The sequence below is a fragment of the Argiope bruennichi genome, chromosome 7 (assembly GCF_947563725.1).
Source record: "Argiope bruennichi chromosome 7, qqArgBrue1.1, whole genome shotgun sequence".
Lineage (NCBI taxonomy): Eukaryota > Metazoa > Arthropoda > Arachnida > Araneae > Araneidae > Argiope > Argiope bruennichi.
Genome location: NC_079157.1, coordinates 64831631 through 64851379, shown reverse-complemented (window position 1 = coordinate 64851379; position 19749 = coordinate 64831631). Strand labels below are relative to the sequence as shown.

Here is a 19749-nt window from a genome sequence, read left to right as displayed (position 1 = left end):
ATATTTAGAGATTATGTTCTTTCATATTAAAAGAACGGGTGAAATCGTACCGATAGTTGGAGTCGGAGGAATAGCTCTTTTTTGTCAATTATTTTCAATATGCAAATTATTCCTTTGTTCTCAGATTATACTGTCAGATATGATCTGTTAGATATCAGATATGACTGCACGCTTCTAAAATGTTTTGTAAAGTTTTAGGAGCGTGCCGAAAAAAAAAAAGCCGAATGTCATTACCAAATGGAAAAATAATTGCAGTTATCAGAAGTTTGTTGATTGTCCTTTGTTTAATCAGTAAATATTCATCTTCAGAAATAAAAGCAAAAAGGATGAATTCAGATTAAATCCACAATTTTATCCGCAGCTCGCATTTTCACACTCAAGGGTACTCGCATAAAAAGATATTCCATCATATTCAAAAATAAGCATGTGCATGGAGAGATCGGCTTCACTATAACCATGTCTGAGAAGACTGGAGTAATAGGGGATGGATTACTGGGATTGTATGGTATTTCATTCAATTTAAATAATTTATAAAAACATTTTAAAATAAGAGCTGTTGTTGAAACTGCAGACATTAAAAGTACAATTCTAATAAACCGTTCTAAACATTAAAATTAATGTTTTATCAAATCAAAGAATTTTCCAACCAATATTGAGTGACTTTATTTATTTATCTTTTTTTTTAAGTCATTAGCAAAAATGAAATGGTACCACAGAATTTGATTGATAAGGGAAATAGCCGTGTTATTAGGCTTCATTTATATTTGAAGTACTCTATTTTTAAACAGAAAAAATACAGCAATTTTTTGTAACGTTTAAAGAAAAAAAAATACGGACAAGAACATATAATACTAACCCCTAATTTCGTGTTTGTCAATACATTAATTGCTTCAGAAAAGATTTTCCATTTTCTTTTTCAATGCTTAATATAGCGAGGGCATTTGCACTCTGCACATATGCTTGGGAGAAGATAATTCTTTATTAATTTTAATTTGCTGGAAGAGCTCTCAGCATTTTCTGTTCATATCTGACAACATAACGAAAAGCCTAAACGGAGTTAATACGTTAAGAAATAACTCATTACAAATATTATTTATTATGTATTGCAATTTGTCATGTGCATCATTTACATCATTTCCATTCAAATCTCGTAGTAAACCGATTTTCTGGATTAGGTTTCCACCTACATCTTTGTTATAAAACTTTACAAAGTTTTTGTAACCTTTTTCTGATTCATGTTTTTCTAAAGTTTTCATATCAGTGATTAATTTGGAACCAGAAATAATATTTGGTATACATTTAAATCTATCTTCTATTTGCACTTCTATCTTCTATTCTATTCTAATTCTAAATCTATCTTCTATTTCAATTACAATATTAAAAAATAACATCTCAATTCCTCACACAAAGACGAAGGAAATGGTAGGCAGCCGTTTTGTTTTAGACCGATAGGAAACTAATCGTTACATAAATTTAAGAAAAGAATTTTTTGTGACATCGTAAGCACTGAGGTTGTACTTTTCCCATGTTGCTTTATCTGCCGAAGGTAAGCTGTTTCTGATTTTATATCCAGTATCTAATTATGTGACAAGTGCTCTAATATTGTTTCCTTAGAGATCATGAACTAAAACACCTGGCTCGCAAGCGTCGGTGGTATAACGGTTAGCATAGCTGCCTTCCAAGCAGTTGACCCGGGTTCGACTCCCGGCCGACGCATTCTTTTATTATTTTTTTTTTATTGATATCGTCAATTAATCGACTTTGGCAATTATTGGGATAATGGTCATTAAGATTTTTAATTAAATATTTTATGTCATTTAGCATAAACGGTCTTTTACAACAGGGTATTTTTAAGTTTAAAATTTTTGTAGATATATAATTCGCATAATTTTACCATAAATTATATGAATTATATAGATATATAATTCACATAATTTAACCATGCATTTCCATTATTTTTTATTATCTCCCCTAAAATTTATGAAGATTGGATACATTTTGCCATTTCTAGGCTTTCAACAATTTAACTAATTTCAAATCTAAAATACTGTGAATTGTGTTATTTTCTTCATATTAAAAGTATTTTAAATATAAATTTAAATCTTTTACAGATTAAGAATTACTTACCAGAATTCACCAAATATATCTCTTACTTGCTTGGAATTTACTTTGCCAATAAACATTTCAGTTAAAAATAGAATAGCAATTCGATTGTAAATCAAAAACAAAAAAAATATCCAATTTGAATTATGACTTTTAACAATAATTTCGGTGTTCTTCCAGAATTCTTAAGTTTTTATTCTATCATTCATGATACGTTTGATATTCGTTTGGAATTCTTATGATTCATGTTGGAAAATATATTTAAAATGTTTTTTAATTGATTAAACATAGAAAAAATATTTATAAGTTAAAAACTTGTATAACTGAAGATATAACTTTATGAATTTTAAAATGATGTAAAATAATTTTTGTACTGTAATATTTTTGGAAGTTATTGCGGAAAATGGCTCACATTTTGCTTAATTTTTAATTTAAGTACTAATTAAAGTTTCAAAAAATCGTACCGAAATACACATTTTCGTCTTTCAAAGTATATATGTCCAAGTTTGATCAACAGTTAATTTTACTTGTAGTTTATTTTTGGTCATTAAATTCTTACTAAAAAAAGAATTTTTCAAAATTTTAATTAAATGTATAGTCAAAAGTAAATCAGTACCTTAACGTTTTTCCTTAGTAAGCAATATTACAAAAATAAGCCATTTTTAAACCACTTTAAAATTTAAAAAATGAACTTTCTAAAAGAAATTTTAATTTTTTACATTTTTTTCTCTAATTTTAATAAGTTTGCTGAACTTTTTTTTAAAAGTAAGTTTTGTAATAATATTTCTCATTGTTTTAATAATTGCTTTTACACACACACACACATGCATTACAGTGGTCTTAAATTCATTTATTTTTTCTCCACTTTATCGTTGTTATAATTAAGAGGCAATTTTTTAAAAATAAAATAAGATAGATGACGAATCAATGAAAAATATTCTCATTCTGAGAGATGGATTAAAATCTCGATTCTGTTTTATTTATTTATTTCTGTCTCAAAAATTCTGCAAATCTATTTTCAAAACAAGCTACCGGCAACTTCCAATTTAGTTAATTATAATACATGTTACTTAACATTAAAGGTTCATAAGTACTTTTGGGCGAAATTTTTATAAATAATCACGTGTCCAATTAATTTTCTTAAAATATTCTTAAAATGCGAATTCTTTTTTAAATATCTATGTTTAACATATAATAATCTTGTATTGATTTAAATATTTCCTGAAGCCATATACCATTTCTTGAGGCACGAATTGTCTTTTTAAGTTATTTTCTTATTGTTTGCATAAAATAAATTCTTCATAAAAATCTTTACCTTTTACTGAAAGCTGCATGGACTATTAAAAATTGACATTATTTGTAAGAAGCGAACAATTAACGAATCTATAAATAAAGAATATTTTTAAAAAATAATATTTGGCTCAAAAGTTAAAACAAAATCAACTTCTATTATGTGATAGCCACTGGAACTGCAATACGTGGCGACTCCTAACCCAGGAAATAGCGGCGAAAAAATAAAAAAATAAAAAATAGACCATGTCATTGAAACGTCAATTTTTATTATCTCAAATTACATTCGAAGGTTAGGTTGAAAGAGTGTCAGTTTCATAACGAACTTAACGGTCGAATAGTACATAAAGTTCCATCATTCGGCATTTTTATTTCATATTATTCGAGTTGATAATTTTAAGATGTCCATACCTATTTTGGGTTATTGGAATGTTCGTGGACTTGCTGAACCAATTCGATACCTTCTACATTACAAGAATGTAGAGTTTGTGAACAAGATTTACGTTCTCAGAGAGAAAGATTGGCAAAAAGATAAATTCGCTCTCGGTTTAGATTTTCCAAATTTGCCCTACTACATTGAAGGTGATATCAAAATCAGCCAAAGCACTGCAATTTTGAGATATTTGGCGCGGAAATATGATTTGGCTGGAAAAGACGAGCGCCAAAAGGTATTTGTGTCAATGGTAGAGCAGCAACTGATTGACTTACGTTTTAATTTATTTCTATTAATTTTGAAAGGTGAAACTGAATCTGAAAAAACCGAATTCATTAATAATATTCCGAATCACCTGAAGCAGTGGGAAAAATTCTTTGGAAATAAAGAATTTCTCATGGGTGATAATTTAACTTATGTTGATTTTATTGCATACGAGACTTTCGATGTTTACGGAAGATTTTATTCTGATGTTTTAAAAGGTTTTAGTGTTCTTCAAGATTTTCAAAACCGAATTGAAACCTTACCGGAATTGCAAGAATATTTTAACTCCTCTACACATAAGCAACCTGTTGCTGGCATTGATTTCAAGTTTGGTTAGAGAATATAAAGAAAACTGTTGCCAAAATGAATCCAACAAATTAAAAATTCGTTAATAGAATTAGCAATTGAAATAGTAAATATAATAGACTAGAAGTGAAAAAAAAAAAAAAAAGAAAAATGAAAACTTCTTTACAGCTTTCTTTTTACCACTTCTCAGATTTAGTTCATGATTTTTAAAAAAATAAATTTTCCATCAACTCTTTAAATATTTCTGAATCAAAAATTTTTAAAGATATATTTTGCTCAAAATTCACAGGTTGGAAAAGGGGGTAAGTAAAAATAATTGAAATATTTATTATCTTTATTAATTTATTTTGCATACAAAATCCGGTTAGAGTATTTGCAAAATAATTTTAAATGAAATGAAAACATCATAATTATTTAAATGAATTTGAAAATACTTCGCAAAAGTTTATTTTGCATATTTTTCATTTATTCAAAAAATAGTTTTTGTAAATTGTTTATTTAATTAAATATTAAATAATTTTATTTTTGTTATTAAAAAAGCAAATCAATAATATATCATATGAAATAATTTTTAATATAGGTAATAAAATCGCGGAGAAAATATTGTTGTAAAAATATCGCATGAGAAAAATAATTTCATTAGTTTTACTATTATTTCATATTAAATATTTTCGTCGCGATACATAATATGCCATTCACCTGTTTTTCTAAAAAAAAAGATTTCATTTTAAATCATTTAGCCTTCAATCAAATAAAATTCCCGAGATATTTTGCTCACAAATAATTCGCGATCAAGAATAATGTATTATGTAAAGAGAATGTTTTGTTAATTTTCACTAATAATAGAATTTTTTTTCTTTTAAAGAATATTTTGATAATAATATATTTTATAAATAACTCAGTAGTTGCATTTGGCCAAAAAATGATTACATATAAAAATATTTAAGATGAATCCTATTCTTTCAGATTATAAAACAAATACAAAATTATTTCACTAATATTTGATATTTTCTTATTAATGACACTAAATAATTATTAATTAAATTTTTAATCATTGTTCAAGATGTATAGATAATTATTTTTTTAAAATTTAATATTAGTATGTTTTTTTTTTCTCTTTCTACATGGAAAATGTGGATGATAAAATGCAAATATTTCAATTCAAAGTCTCTGAGTGATGGAAAAAAATATATCGTTTGCACTATAACTTTGAAATTAGTCTGCATTTTGAATCCAAGTTTTCTTTTTTTAAATTCCGAACCATGTTGGGTTTTAAATTATTCAAAATGTTTACTAACAATTGATTAAAAATAAAAATTTGCAAAAATATTTTTTATTACTTTCCAATTGTATGATCTCTTTAATAAATAAAATAAAAGACAGTATTCGAACTCTTGCTAGATTAAGATGAATATATTTTGTATTTGAATTGAGATGTAATAAAAGCAAATTCGTTGCACTCGGTAGAAAAGTTCGAAGTGCAATATGGAATTAAAAAATTTTAACAAAAATAATCTACACATTCTCTAAAGTAACTGGAGTAAAAAGTTGCAACTAAAGAATACTTTTTCAGTTTTCTACAAAGAATAACAAATTTCGTCATTTTCTTTAGCAACAAAAACACAACAGTTGCGCTATGAATGAAGGAAAAGCTGATAACGCTGTTATCGTACACGTGTCTAAAGGTTAAGTCTTCTAGACGGGAAATGCCATTTGAAAATGTATACTGATAGTGTTTTTAGCAGCCAACTTTTGAGTCCAACAAGAGGTTCATCAGTTACTATATTTTTTTCATTCTCTATTGAAGCCAGTTTTTTTATAAGTGTTTTTTAAAAACTCTTGATTAATAATTTCAAAATGGCGAAACCTCTTTTAGGATATTGGGACGTCCGAGGCATTGCTGAGCCTATCAGATATCTTCTTCACTACAAAAAAGTGGATTTTGATGAAAAACGATATGTTATTGCTGGAGACGAATGGACAAACGAGAAATTTAATCTAGGTTTCGATTTCCCAAACTTGCCTTACTACAAAGAGGGTGACTTCAAACTGACCCAAAGTCTGGCCATCATGAGATATTTGGCGAGAAAACATGGCTTGGCTGGTGAAACTGATGAAGAAAAAGACCGGGTTGCATTGGCTGAGCAACAAAGTCGTGATTTTCGAGCAGTTTTGAGAGCATTTGTTGGCGATGATGGCTATGAAACAAGAAAAGACGAATTTCTTAAAAATACAGTTTCAGTGTTGTTCAGACAGTGGGAAAATTTTCTTGGCGACAGAAAATTTCTGGCTGGTGATAATCTGACTTATGTAGATTTCATGCTGTACGAGAACTTAGACTTTTACAGGCTGTTCCATGCTTCTATTCTGGATGACTTCGCCTCTTTGAAAGCATATTTCAGTAGAATAAAGGATTTGCCTGAAATGCAGAAATATCTTAATTCTTCGAGATTTAAAGCGTGGCCAATTTTTGCTCCTGCAGCCAAATTTGGTGGTGGTGGTAAACCTCCAAAACATTTGAAAGCTTAAAGTTTTGGCATTTCTTTTTAATTAACAGAAATGCATTTGATAAAGTGTTCATTGGATTCAAGTGCAGCATTTCAGTTTAGAGTTGTATATAAAATTATCTGTGAATGGTATAAAATGATTTTGCGTTTATTCAAAATATTTGGAAAAAATTTTCAGTAGTGACAAAATACAGCAGCAAGAGAAAATAAATAAATAAACTTAAAGATAATATTATCATTCTTAAAAATAAAATATTTGGATTTTGTATATATGCACTTTCCAGTGGTTCAAAGTATTGGGGAAAATTCTTGAACTGGCAATATTTAATACTATTGAAAAATCGTATTTTGCTAACTTTAGCCATTGTATCACATGTGCATTTAATAATTATTTTGGTTTGAGCTGTGATTTAATGAGCCTTGATATTATTACCTGCTAAAAATTTTCAATTTTTAAAAGATATTTAATCTTGTATGTAAATTTAATAAAATAATTTATCAGAAACTTCTATATATTTGCTATTTTTAAATTTTTTTTATTCATTGCTGAATTTTAATAAATTAACTTAAATTTTAGTTAGAATTTTTAACTTTATCATCTGTTTTAATGGCTATTTTTCTTTTTATTAATAACATAATACTTTTCATTGAAAATATTATTTAAATTTGAAATTTTTTGGTTTAACTGTTTTAAAGGTGTTAACATTTTAGTGGTTTTGTGAGTGTTAAACGTTAAAAAATAATCTTCAATGTATTGTAATATTTTATGTACATGTATTTTTGTATCGAATAAAATAACTTTCAATTCTTTGATATTATCTGCTTGTCATTTTTTAAAAATAATTTCATTCAATATTCTTAATTTAATACTGAATTATAATATCAGTCAAAAATCTTATATATATATATATATATATATATATATATATATATATATATATATGGCTTTCAAAAATCTTATCATATAGTTTGTAATTTGAACAATAGAGAAATTTATTCTGGAAACTATGAATTTAAACCATATTATCTATGATATAAAATTCATGTATTATTCTTCAAATCTTACACGTGAAAAGTTACTATTTTATGTAAAATATCAATGATTTAAAATATATGAATTGGTTTATAATTTATTTCGATCAAAGATTCATGGTTTTATTTTGTATGTATGATTCCTTTTTAATATATGCTTCTAGCTGAATTCAAGCAGTCTCAAAGTTTTCAAAACCTTTAACAATTTTTATTAACTACAGTAAAGGAGATATGTAGGAAAGAGATTTTATTTAAAGAAGAACTACGTTACAGGAGAAAATTATTTTCATAAATTTGATGTAATTTTAAATAAAGTTTTTAACTGCTTTTATCTATAAATGTTTTGTTAAAAAATTTAAATTCAATTTTAAGAATAACAATAATTTTGTTCTCATTTAAAATTATTCAGCATGTTTAGAGGTACAGAATAGATAGGTAATTAATCATTTTGCTTATCTCGGCTATTTCTATGATTTCATCAAATTTTGAATTCTGCTTTTCAAAATAAAAAGAACAGAAATATTTTCTCAGATATTTTATGAATTAAATGCAATGTAATCGATTTCAATAATAAAAAATTTCTTAATAATAATAGAAACATCAGAGTAAGAATTGTTGATATTTCGGACGGAAACAAATTCAGGAGATATTTTAATAAAAATTTTGATAAAAAATAAAGAATTGCTTATTTTAATTTAACCGTACTATAAAATTTTCCTTGTAATGAAATAGATAGATAATTTGCCACATTTGTATTTATTTTGATCCTAGATTTCATGACTATTTTAAGGTTTCGTTACAATAGTATAAACTTTTATAAAAGATGCTTAAAAAATATAGGAAAAACTATTTGTAAAATAATAGTTTTGAACTTAAATATTTACATAGAAATAATTAGTTAAAAAAACTTTGCTATCACAAGTTAAAATATGATAAGTGAATAATTTAACAAACGAAGTATTTAACTAGCGAAATATAATTAAATAAAAGATAATAAAAAATATAGCATCATTCAATATTTTTTCGTTTAAATATGTGTAGGATTAAATGTTACAACAATTTCAAGATTAGAAAACACGAGCTTCATCTATTGATTTTACAGAATAGGCGTACATTTAAAAATAAAATATAAATATTTTAAATTAACTAAATGCCAGACGGAATTTAAAATTATAAGCTTTTCCTGTGTGTGACTGTTTTAAAGAAAGTAGATGTAATGGAACGAAAATTCCGATAAAAAATATAACATAGTTTATTTTAATTTAATTGTACTATAAGATTTTCCTTGCAAATAAATGCAAAGATAATTTTCCAATATCTATATTTATTTTGATCCAAAATTTCAAGACTTTTTAAATATTTTTTATTACTGTAGCCTAAGTTTTTATGAAAGATACATAAGGAATTCATGAAAAAATATTTGTAAAGGAATAATTTTTTGAGCTTAAATCTTTAACAAGAAACAAATAGTTAATAAATTTTGCTATCATAAATTAAAATAAATTAAGTGAATTATTTAATAAACGGAATATTTATTTTATGAAATATGGTTAAAGAAAAGAAAAACAAAAATATAACTTATATTCAATATTTCTTCGTTCAAATATGTGTAGGATTAAATTTTACAAGAACTCCAGGATTAGAAAACACGAGCTACATCTGTTGATTTTATAAAATTGCTGAGATGTTTAAATAAAATAATAGATGTCTTAAATTAATTAAATGCCAGACTAAATTTAAAATTTTATAATCTTTTCCTGTGTCTGACAGTTCTAAAGAAAGTAGATGTAATGGAACGTTATCGGAGGCCCAAGGTCTTTGGCTCGGAAGCAAAAAAGATGGGTAATATGTAGAAGTAACTTATGACGCGATCGGCGACGATAAAAAACGGAGAGAAATATACTTACACCAGAGGATAATAATCTACGAATCGTCTGCCTGCTTGAAAGGTTTTTTTTTACTAATAATCTACGAATCGTCTGCCTCCTTGAAAGGTTTTAAACTGTTTTTCATCTATCTTTGAATTCGATTATTTCAAATAATGAAGCCTATACTCGGATATTGGGACTTACGAGGAATTGTTGAGCCGATTCGTTACCTTCTTCGATACAAAAAAGTTGACTTTCTGGATAAGAGATATGTCCATGGAACTGATAAATGGCTAAAAGAAAAGTTCAGTCTTGGTTTAGATTTCCCGAATTTGCCTTACTACATGGAAAACAATTTAAAACTCTCGCAAAGTTTAGCAATTATCAGACATTTGGGTGCAAAATATGAGCTGGATGGGAAAACGAATCAGCAAAAGTTGCGAATATATGTTGCTGAACAACAAAGCCGTGACTTTCGGATGAGTTTGAGGACCATTGCTTATGATCCTCATTGTGAAGAAAAGAAGAAAGAGTTCTTGGAAAATATTTCGGGTTCTTTCAGAGAATGGGAGAGGTTTGTTGGCAACAGGAAGTTCATTGCTGGAGATGATTTGTCGTATGTAGATTTTATGGTTTATGAAAACCTGGATTATTACAGACTCTTTCACGCAACGATTCTTGAAGATTACCCAATACTGAAAGCCTACCATAGCAGAGTGAAAAATTTGCCAGAGATGCAAGAATATTTGAAATCTCCTAATTATAAACGATGGCCTATATTTGGTCCCACTGCCAAATTCGGCGGCGGGGGAAAAGAACCGAAGCACATTTAAGAATAGAATATCGATATGGATTAATATATCGATATCTCGAAGAATAATAGGACATGGAAATCATGTTTCAGATTCAGTAAGTTAGGAACATAGTATATATTTGTGAAATTTATGAATTATAGGACATGAAGTTTCTTTTTGAGAACCAGAATGGCAATTATATAATATTACAGGGAAATTTATAAATTGTAGGGTATGGTTTTATGTTGAATTATAGAACATGAAAAACCAGATTGTTATATAATACAGAATTGTGAAATTTATGAATTATAGGATATTGCATCATTGTGGATTATAGGACATGGAAACCATGTTTTAGAACCAGACTGTTAATTATATGATGCAGAGTTGTGAAATTTATGAATTCTTGAACATTGCATCATGATGGATTTTATAGCATAGAATCTATTATTCGGAAGCAGCTATTAATCATGTAATGATATAATTTTGAAATTTAGAACTTATAGGACATGAAAACTATTTTTTATGACCTGGACTGTTAATTATATAATGCATAATTGTGAAATTTATGAATTATATACGATATGATATCGTTCTTTATAAGAAGACACGGAAACCATGTTCAAAAACTAGGCTGTTAGTTATACAATACAGAGTTGTCAAATTTGTGATTTATAGGATATGACATCATGATGGATTGTAAGACACAGAATTTATGCTTTAGAACCAAAATATTAATTGTATAATGATATAACTGTAAAATTTAGAAATTATAGGATATATCAATGTGGATTATAAGAAAAATAATACATGTGTGAAAACTTGAATGCTAGCTATTAAATATAGAATTCTGGTGTTTACATTTTTTACTTTATTTACAATCAAAAACTATCATAAGTAAATTCGATTTGCTAAGTATTCAAATGATTAAACCATTGGCGTATACCAAGAAAAAAAAATAATAGGGAGCCAACTATTATTTTTACGTCCTCCCTCCTTTTGTATTTTTAAAAAAATTGATATTAACTCAATGATATTTTGTCCTCTTTCTAAGACTGACACTGAAAACTTTTGCCCTCTCTTTTTGGCTTGTCTCTAAATCATAAATTTAAAGTATTTTTAAACAAATTCAAGTTTATCATCTTTTTTTTATTAGAATTTAACTCCAATAATATTTGCATGGTTAAATATTATTATTTTGCTGAACAATATTTTGTTAAATTCTTTTTAATAATTAGTTCTTTTATTCTGTAAAAAGGTTTAGATATTAATGTTTTATCGTTGTGCTATAAAACAAATAAGTATATAATAAAGGTATAGTTTAGGTATATAGTAAAGGTAAGGTCTTATAGGTATTTTAGTAAATTAATATACAATTTTATTTAACTTGAATTATATCATGCGTACAAAAATGTAGTTTTGGCATAACGGAGTACTTTTCCATCTCTTCCCTGATGTGCTACAGTTTTAAAATTTTCTACTCTTTTGTTGTCTCTTGTTCTCTTTTCTATTCGTTTGTAATTTTTTACTCTTTTGGATGATAATAATCTATTTGAATATTTCAATGATAAGTTATCTGTGAATTGGTGAATTTAATTAAATGTTGATTCCCTTAACGTGGCGCCACCTGATAATGAATTTGAGAAGCATTTATAGATCTTATAATATTTATATTATTGAGTTGTAAATAGAAAATCAAAAAGTAATAAATAATTAAAATAAAATGAATTTTAATACATTAACTAAAGTGTGCTTTTAGATACTGTTTTTATTAAGTTTTAAATATAATTAAGAAGAAAGTATTATTTGATTCTGCGTGCTTTTATACATAATGTTATTTTTGTTTATTGAGATTTTTAAAAATATTTATACCTTTCATTTTTATTTAAATTTATAAAATTAAAAGTTTCAATGCATGATTAAATGAACAATGAATATAATTATCACAGGTATATGAAGTTTGTTTTTTGTTGTTTTTTAAATCTAGAATAGCAATGGCAGATTACTAAGGCTTAGTATTAATAATTTTAATAATTTTAAATGTCATAATTGTTTATAATGATATTTAATATTATATTTGCAAAATTAAACTAAATAGCATTATGTTTCTAACAAGAAAATAGAAATAAATTATTTCAAAATTTTTATCATGAATTTTTTATACATTTTTGATTTAATTTTTGGGTATGTATTTTAATATGAACAATTGAATATATTGTGAATTTTTTCATTTTTTTTAAATTAACACTTTTAGCAATATTTGCTTGCAATCTACTGAATTTGAATTTGAACGATTTCATCAGAACAACTCAATCCAATATTAGTTCTTTTAGTTAGTATTTCTAGTTATATTTCTGTTTAATGCTGAAACAAAATGGTAATATGAGATATGCCACTTATTGTATAGCTGTATTGTTAACTATTAATGTAACTCTTGGTTCATTCAAACAAAAATTTGAACGCAAAAATTTAAACTTATGTTTTAAAGCAAATAATTTTTTTCGTTACTATTTACAAATTAATATTGTACCCACAAAAAGTTATTTTTTATATTGGTTAAAATCAATACATTTGTATAAAGTAAATAAAAAGAAATATTAAATGATACTGCAGTTTTTGATCTACTAAATTATCTTCATATTCATACATTTTTGTTCCACTATTTGAGAAAAATGTTTCTCTTTTTTGAGATTGTCCATTGTCTGGATTCGTTGCTAAAGTGGAATTCGAGTAACATAAACATTGTGTTTGATTCAAATTTGTCGAAAATTCAAATTATTTCACTGTCTTATGCATTTTCTATAAACATAATTGTAAAATATTATTTATAATTCTAATTTATTTTATCTAGTTGGAAATCAAAACTAAAAATAGTTTAATATTATTTTTCTTATTTAAATTATTAGTTAAAGGCTTTCATATCTTTCCATTTCAGTGATTAATTAGCTACTAATTTTTTGAAGCCAGTGTTTCATTCGTAGACTTTACTGTTATACAATGCATTCAGCAATAAGAAAAGCATAAGCCTTATAAGCAAAAAGAAAATGCTTTTTATGCAAAATTTTCTTCTTATTTTGAAGTTTCGTCTCTCGAGTATTATATCAAAATGTTATGTAGACGGAATTCTATGAAGATGTACAATGGTACATTACATTATTTTTGTTGGAATAATTTTTACAAAAAAAAAGGTGTAAATGAATATTGAAAATGACTGCAAATTAGCACCTCATTTAACATTCTGTAATTTTTTATAATCTTTATTATGGAGATGCATATATTTATTTTCTATTTTTATACTATCTTTAAATTTGCGCTTATGGTGTTGAGCAAACTGGCTATATGTATTTTAGGGTTTTAAGTTAATTTAGAAACGAATATTAGAATTTTTCAGGAATTTAATGTGACGAATCGTCACGTGACCCCGGTTTACCTTTAATAGAAGGTGTTTTGTCCGGAAGATATCGATGCATGTTAAATTAAAACAGGCTTATTCGTCAGAGTAATTCTAATCGATAATTAATCATAACTCAAACTATTTATTACTGTATATCATTCTTTGATTATAAAAACACTCCATACAGAGTGCATGGATTTTTAATCGTAGAATGCTTTTATGGAGATACTTGTATATTTAATTTTTGTATATGTAATAATTTTTTTTTTTTGAATTTAAGAACTTTTACTGTACAACGTTTATTAATAAAAGTTATTCGAATGTTTATTGAAATTAATATTTTTAAAACTATTACATTTTTAATAATAATTATTTTGTTTCATTTATCAGAATTGCTTATTGGTTAGCATATCAATCACGTATAAATTATAACATTTTTTTTTAAAAAAAATATTGCCTATTTTTAGTTTATTAATTTTTTTAATGGCTCTCATTTACAGACTCGCATAAATTTTAATTAACAAACAAAATTCAAAATAGGAAAAAAAAAAATTACTTTTCTTAATTCTAATTTCTGGATAAATGGAACTTCACTGTGGTAAGCTTCGAATCCAAATCAATGTATAAAGATTTGTTGTTTATGAAATTCGATTCTATAAACACATGTGTACGTTCTCTTTAAGTTGATAATGCATGCCGTTATCGAAATTCAGGTTAAAATAATTATCAGTCAAGTATTATCGATTGCTGAATGTACAAATATTACTAAATCGAATCAGAAAGATTTTGCTAGACCATTCCTTGACTTGTTCGATGTCCATTCTTATAAACATAGCTTCTCACTATATTCGTTCTATAACTTCAAAATGTCGAAACCTCTGCTTGGATATTGGGATCGACGTGGCGTTGCTGAACCTATTAGATACCTTCTTCATTTCAGAAATGTAGATTTTGAAGAAAAGAGATATGGCATCGGGACAGGCGAATGGTGGAATGAGAAGTTTAATTTGGGATTAGATTTCCCAAATTTGCCTTACTTGATAGACGGTGACATCAAACTCACGCAGAGTATCGCCATCCTTCGTTACTTGGGGCATAAGTTTGGCTTGGATGGCAAGAATGAGCAGCAAATAATCAGAGTGTTCTTGGCTGAGCAACAGAGCGTTGATTTTCGAGCGAAATTCAGAGCTTTTGCCCTGACTGACAGGAGCGGGGCTGGAAAAGATGAATTTTTCATAAATGCCCAACCTGTGTTCAAACAATGGGAGGCATTCCTTGGCGACAGAAGGTATCTGGCTGGCGATGATATCACGTATGTAGATTTCATGTTCTACGAGAATTTGGACAACTATAGACTTCTCCATACCACAATTTTGGATGAATATCCGCTATTGAAAACATTTCATACCAGAATAAAGAATTTGCCGGAAATGCAGGCATACTTCTATCCTCCCAGATTTAGAAGATGGCCCTATTATTAGCCCTTTGGCTAAATTTGGCGGTGGTGGTCCGGAACCAAAGCATGCCTAATCTTGAACAGTTTTATTTTCATGTTTGTAAACTTGATGTGTTATTTTTAGATAGCATTTAAATCAATGGTTTCAATGCAATTTGAGTATAGTAAGTAATTTTAGTATTAGTATTATTATCATTTAAATATCATTTTGATTTGAGTTTGTGAGACATAATTTGAATATCAATATATTTTGAATATAATAAATAATTTGAATACCAATGTATTTTGAATATAATAAATAATTTGAATACCAATGTATTTTGAATATAATAAATAATTTGAATACCAATGTATTTTGAATATAATAAATAATTTGAATATCAGTTTAATTTGAGTTTGTGAGAAGTAATTTGAATATCAATATATTTTGAATATAATAAATAATTTGAATACCAATATATTTTGAATATAATAAATAATTTGAATACCAATATATTTTGAATATAATAAATAATTTAAATACCAATGTATTTTGAATATAATAAATAATTTGAATATCAGTTTAATTTGAGTTTGTGAGAAGTAATTTGAATATCAGTTTAATTTGAGTTTGTGAGAAGTAATTTGAATATCAATATATTTTGAATATAATAAATAATTTGAATACCAATGTATTTTGAATATAATAAATAATTTGAATATCAATATATTTTGAATATAATAAATAATTTGAATACCAATGTATTTTGAATATAATAAATAATTTGAATATCAGTTTAATTTGAGTTTGTGAGAAGTAATTTGAATATCAATATATTTTGAGTATAATAAATAATTTGAGCACCAGTTTAATTTGAGTTTGTAAGAAGTAATTTGAATATTAATATATTTTGTGTATAATAAATAATTTGAGTATCAGTTTAATTTGAATTTATAAGAAGCAATTTGAATATCAATACATTTTGAGTATAATAAATAATTTGAGTATCAGTATTTTCTGTATAAATTAATATTTTCCAACACTGATTATGATTGATGAAAATTTATTTTTCATGTGTGTTTAGTTTGTGAGCAAGAATTTTTAGCCTTTTTTTAATTTCTGATTTGAATGTAGGTTTCCTAGGAAACTGTCGAATTTTAAGCAAAACTAAGATTAAGTTATATACAGGGTGTTCATTAATTATAGTCGGGGTTTCCGTATCTCATAACTTTCGAATAAAAAATATTACGCAAAAACCGATTACGTATTCGTAAATTACAACTCAAAGAACGATTATTTGAGTTGTACTTTAGGAATACATAATTCTTTGAGTTGTAATTTACGTATTCATAATTCCTTGAGTTGTAATTTACGAATACATAATCGCCTTCAACTGAATGCCTACAAAGTGCAAATTGTGCAAGCTTTACACTTTAATATCATTAATAAAATTCTTTGAGTTGTAATTTACGAATACGTAATCAGTTTTTGGGTAATATTTTTTATTCGAAAATTATGAGATACGGAAATCCCGACAATAATTAATGAACACCCTGTATTTATCATTTATTTACTTTTTAATAAATCAGTCAATTGTTAAGTGATATTTATGTTTTGATAAATGTGCATATGATTGCGTTTTTTTAAAAAATCAATTCATGTTCTCTAAAAACAACAGAAACTGTAATTTAAAATTATCTTATGTTGTAATAAGTTCAAAGAAGTACCGAGTTTTTCTTAACAATACAATTCAAAACTTACTTTTTATGAATTAATATTACAGAATTAATTCATAAAGCCTAATTTTTACGTTTTCTCACCTATTCCTTTTCTCTCCCAATGATTCTGATAATAATCAGAATAACACCATTTTTAAAAATTCGTCAGGGAGAAAAAAAACCCTCCAATAATTCGATAAACCATGACAACATCAGCGGAAGAGGTGAAAATAATACCAACTGCCTTTATTAACGTGAAAGATAAATAAAAGCTATAAGAAATAAAAAATTTGTGCAGTAATCGATTTTGGATCCCATATTTCTATAGGAAGTGTTACATCTGGAATCGAGACTTGTTAATATTGTAAATGCAATATTAGTTATTTAATTTTTAATCTGCTTTTGGGAAATGATTATCTAATTTTTTCCAGAACACTTTTACTTATGATAACGTTTTTCGCAATCTGCATTTTCCTTCCATTTACAGCACTACTACTACTCTTCTCTCTTAAAATATGTAAAAGCGAGGTAATACAATAATCAATGTATATTCTACTGCAAACATTTAGAAAAGATTTTAGAGAAATATTGTGCATGAAAAAAAAATGAAAAAAAAATCCGTATTGTTGTTAAAAAACGAAATTAAATGTTTATTTATTTATTTATTTTGATAAATTAAGTTCTAATTCTTTATATTTGATCTAGGCATATGTCAAAAATGTAAAATGCATTCTGAAAATAAATACTGTCGATTTTAATGTTTTGAAGAAAAAAAAATATTAAGATGTATATTATTCTGTAAACTTTATGACAGCTCCTTAAATGTTAGATATAATTCATCAATAAGCACATTAAAAATTTAGAGAAACTCTTTTCAGAAATATATGATTATTTTAATGACAATTTAGACAATTACTAATTCTTTTATTATTTCGATATCAATTTAGACTTGACGGTTAGTAATTTTTGATGACACTTTTTAGTCACAAAAGAGTGAAATTATCGCTCTTTTTGTAAAAATGTTACTATGATAAAATTAATTAATTAAATCTCTTAATTAAATATCTTAAATGCGCCGGCATAAAAAACTAAGACAACTTAACATTTTCAGCAGTGCAATTGTTCACTCAAGCAGCAAAAAAGTATAATGCTTTATATTATTTAAATGCATTTTATGCATCATAAATTCCATAAAGAATATATATGTAAATGCATTAATGAATGTATGTAATGAGCACCTTATGCTGTAATATATTTTTCAACTGTAAATATATTTCAATCTGTACCGGCTTAGAAATTAGTGATAAGGTCGCGATTACAACGAACAATTTGCAAATTAACTCCAATAATCTTTTTTTTCACATATTAATTAACATACTAAAATGTAGAAACTATATATTTTATTGTCTTCATCGTTTTAATTTTTAATATATAATGAATTATTCCAAATATTAATATCAAGTTTTCTCAAATTCATTAACTATTCACATCGCTGGTAAAAAAATAAAAAAAAAATATATATTAATTTAACCGCTTAAATGACAGTTAATGTAATGTCTTTAAGAATTCACAAATGTGCTAAATTTCAGAATTCTAGTTTTTGAAATAGTGAGTGAAATATAAATTTCAAAATTTCATTTTTCCAAAAAAGAAAACTGTAAAATTAAATAGAAGTGAATAACAAATGTAATAAAAAATAGTTTTTTTTTTCGACGCACTTTAAACAGCTGAATTATTTTAGTCATTTTCTAAGTTTTGAATGTTGAGATTAATTGTTTTTCAAATTCACTATGAATTGAGGACCACTGATTGGACATAAAATTTAATTTAACTAATGATTAATATGTAAATATGCTCTGAAATTATTAATATAATGCATAACTTCCAAAATGCAAAAAAAGAAAAAAAAAAAAGCATACCAGGAAATGGTTAAAAATCGATTACAAATTTTCGTTTGAAGTAAGTCAATAAAATTACATAGAAATGTTAAAAAAAGATTTTTTTTTATTTTATCATTTTATTAAGATACTTTAATCTACGATTTAAAAAAAAACTTTTATTAGTGAAATTTTAAAAAATTCAGTTAAGGATTTACACATTTTGTAGCCTCAGCTATTTCCTATTATGAGACTTTTCTTTTAATAATTGGCGGATTTAGTTTCAATAAATTTTTCCAATAAATTCAGGCAAAAGATTTATTTTAGCTTAATTTTCTTAATTTGTTAACCTTATGAAAAATATTTCATTTTATTTTTTAACATGTATGTCAAGGAAAAAATAACTTTAGCAATGAAATTCTTCAAAAAATTAATCATAATTATTAATTTATCTTTTACATACAAAATCTTTTTTTTTTACATACAAAAAAGTATGTAATACTTTTGATGGATTTGTTGAGAAATAACAAATTTCAAATAAGTATTAAATTAAAAATTATTATTTTAAAACACTTTTTTCCGGGGAATATATTATAACCATTTATAAGAATATTTAATAATTAAATCTATTATTAATAGCTAATTAATTATTTAACTTTTTATAAGGATTTCAGTATTTCCATATGAAAACATATTATAGTTCTAATATTGTTTAATTTATACAATT

The 19749-nt window shown here is 25.7% G+C and overlaps 4 protein-coding genes and 1 non-coding gene across 5 annotated transcripts; all 5 read left to right on the top strand.

Annotated features, from left to right (window-relative positions):
- Positions 1 to 1644: 1644 nt before the first annotated feature.
- Trnag-ucc (transfer RNA glycine (anticodon UCC)) lies at positions 1645 to 1716 on the top strand. Its single transcript has one exon. It is a non-coding gene; the product is annotated as a tRNA-Gly (tRNA).
- Positions 1717 to 3794: 2078 nt separating this feature from the next.
- On the top strand, positions 3795 to 4427 carry LOC129975399 (glutathione S-transferase Mu 1-like). Its single transcript, XM_056088462.1, has one exon. The coding sequence runs from the start codon at positions 3795 to 3797 to the stop codon at positions 4425 to 4427; it is 633 nt and encodes a 210-aa protein (XP_055944437.1).
- A 1354-nt stretch (positions 4428 to 5781) lies between these two features.
- LOC129976674 (glutathione S-transferase Mu 1-like) lies at positions 5782 to 7534 on the top strand. Its single transcript, XM_056090370.1, has one exon. It carries the CDS (start codon positions 6254 to 6256, stop codon positions 6923 to 6925), a length of 672 nt encoding a protein of 223 aa, XP_055946345.1. The 5' UTR covers positions 5782 to 6253; the 3' UTR covers positions 6926 to 7534.
- Positions 7535 to 9831: 2297 nt separating this feature from the next.
- On the top strand, positions 9832 to 12576 carry LOC129974855 (glutathione S-transferase-like). Its single transcript, XM_056087621.1, has one exon. It carries the CDS (start codon positions 9977 to 9979, stop codon positions 10634 to 10636), a length of 660 nt encoding a protein of 219 aa, XP_055943596.1. The 5' UTR covers positions 9832 to 9976; the 3' UTR covers positions 10637 to 12576.
- A 1972-nt stretch (positions 12577 to 14548) lies between these two features.
- On the top strand, positions 14549 to 15863 carry LOC129975772 (glutathione S-transferase-like). Its single transcript, XM_056088984.1, has one exon. It carries the CDS (start codon positions 14681 to 14683, stop codon positions 15470 to 15472), a length of 792 nt encoding a protein of 263 aa, XP_055944959.1. The 5' UTR covers positions 14549 to 14680; the 3' UTR covers positions 15473 to 15863.
- Positions 15864 to 19749: the final 3886 nt, after the last annotated feature.

What these genes read in the sequence shown, in the direction of transcription:
- LOC129974855 (XM_056087621.1), top strand. Translation starts at nt 9,977, where the DNA reads ATGAAGCCTATACTCGGATATTGGGACTTACGAGGAATTGTTGAGCCG.
- LOC129975399 (XM_056088462.1), top strand. Translation starts at nt 3,795, where the DNA reads ATGTCCATACCTATTTTGGGTTATTGGAATGTTCGTGGACTTGCTGAA.
- LOC129975772 (XM_056088984.1), top strand. Translation starts at nt 14,681, where the DNA reads ATGCATGCCGTTATCGAAATTCAGGTTAAAATAATTATCAGTCAAGTA.
- LOC129976674 (XM_056090370.1), top strand. Translation starts at nt 6,254, where the DNA reads ATGGCGAAACCTCTTTTAGGATATTGGGACGTCCGAGGCATTGCTGAG.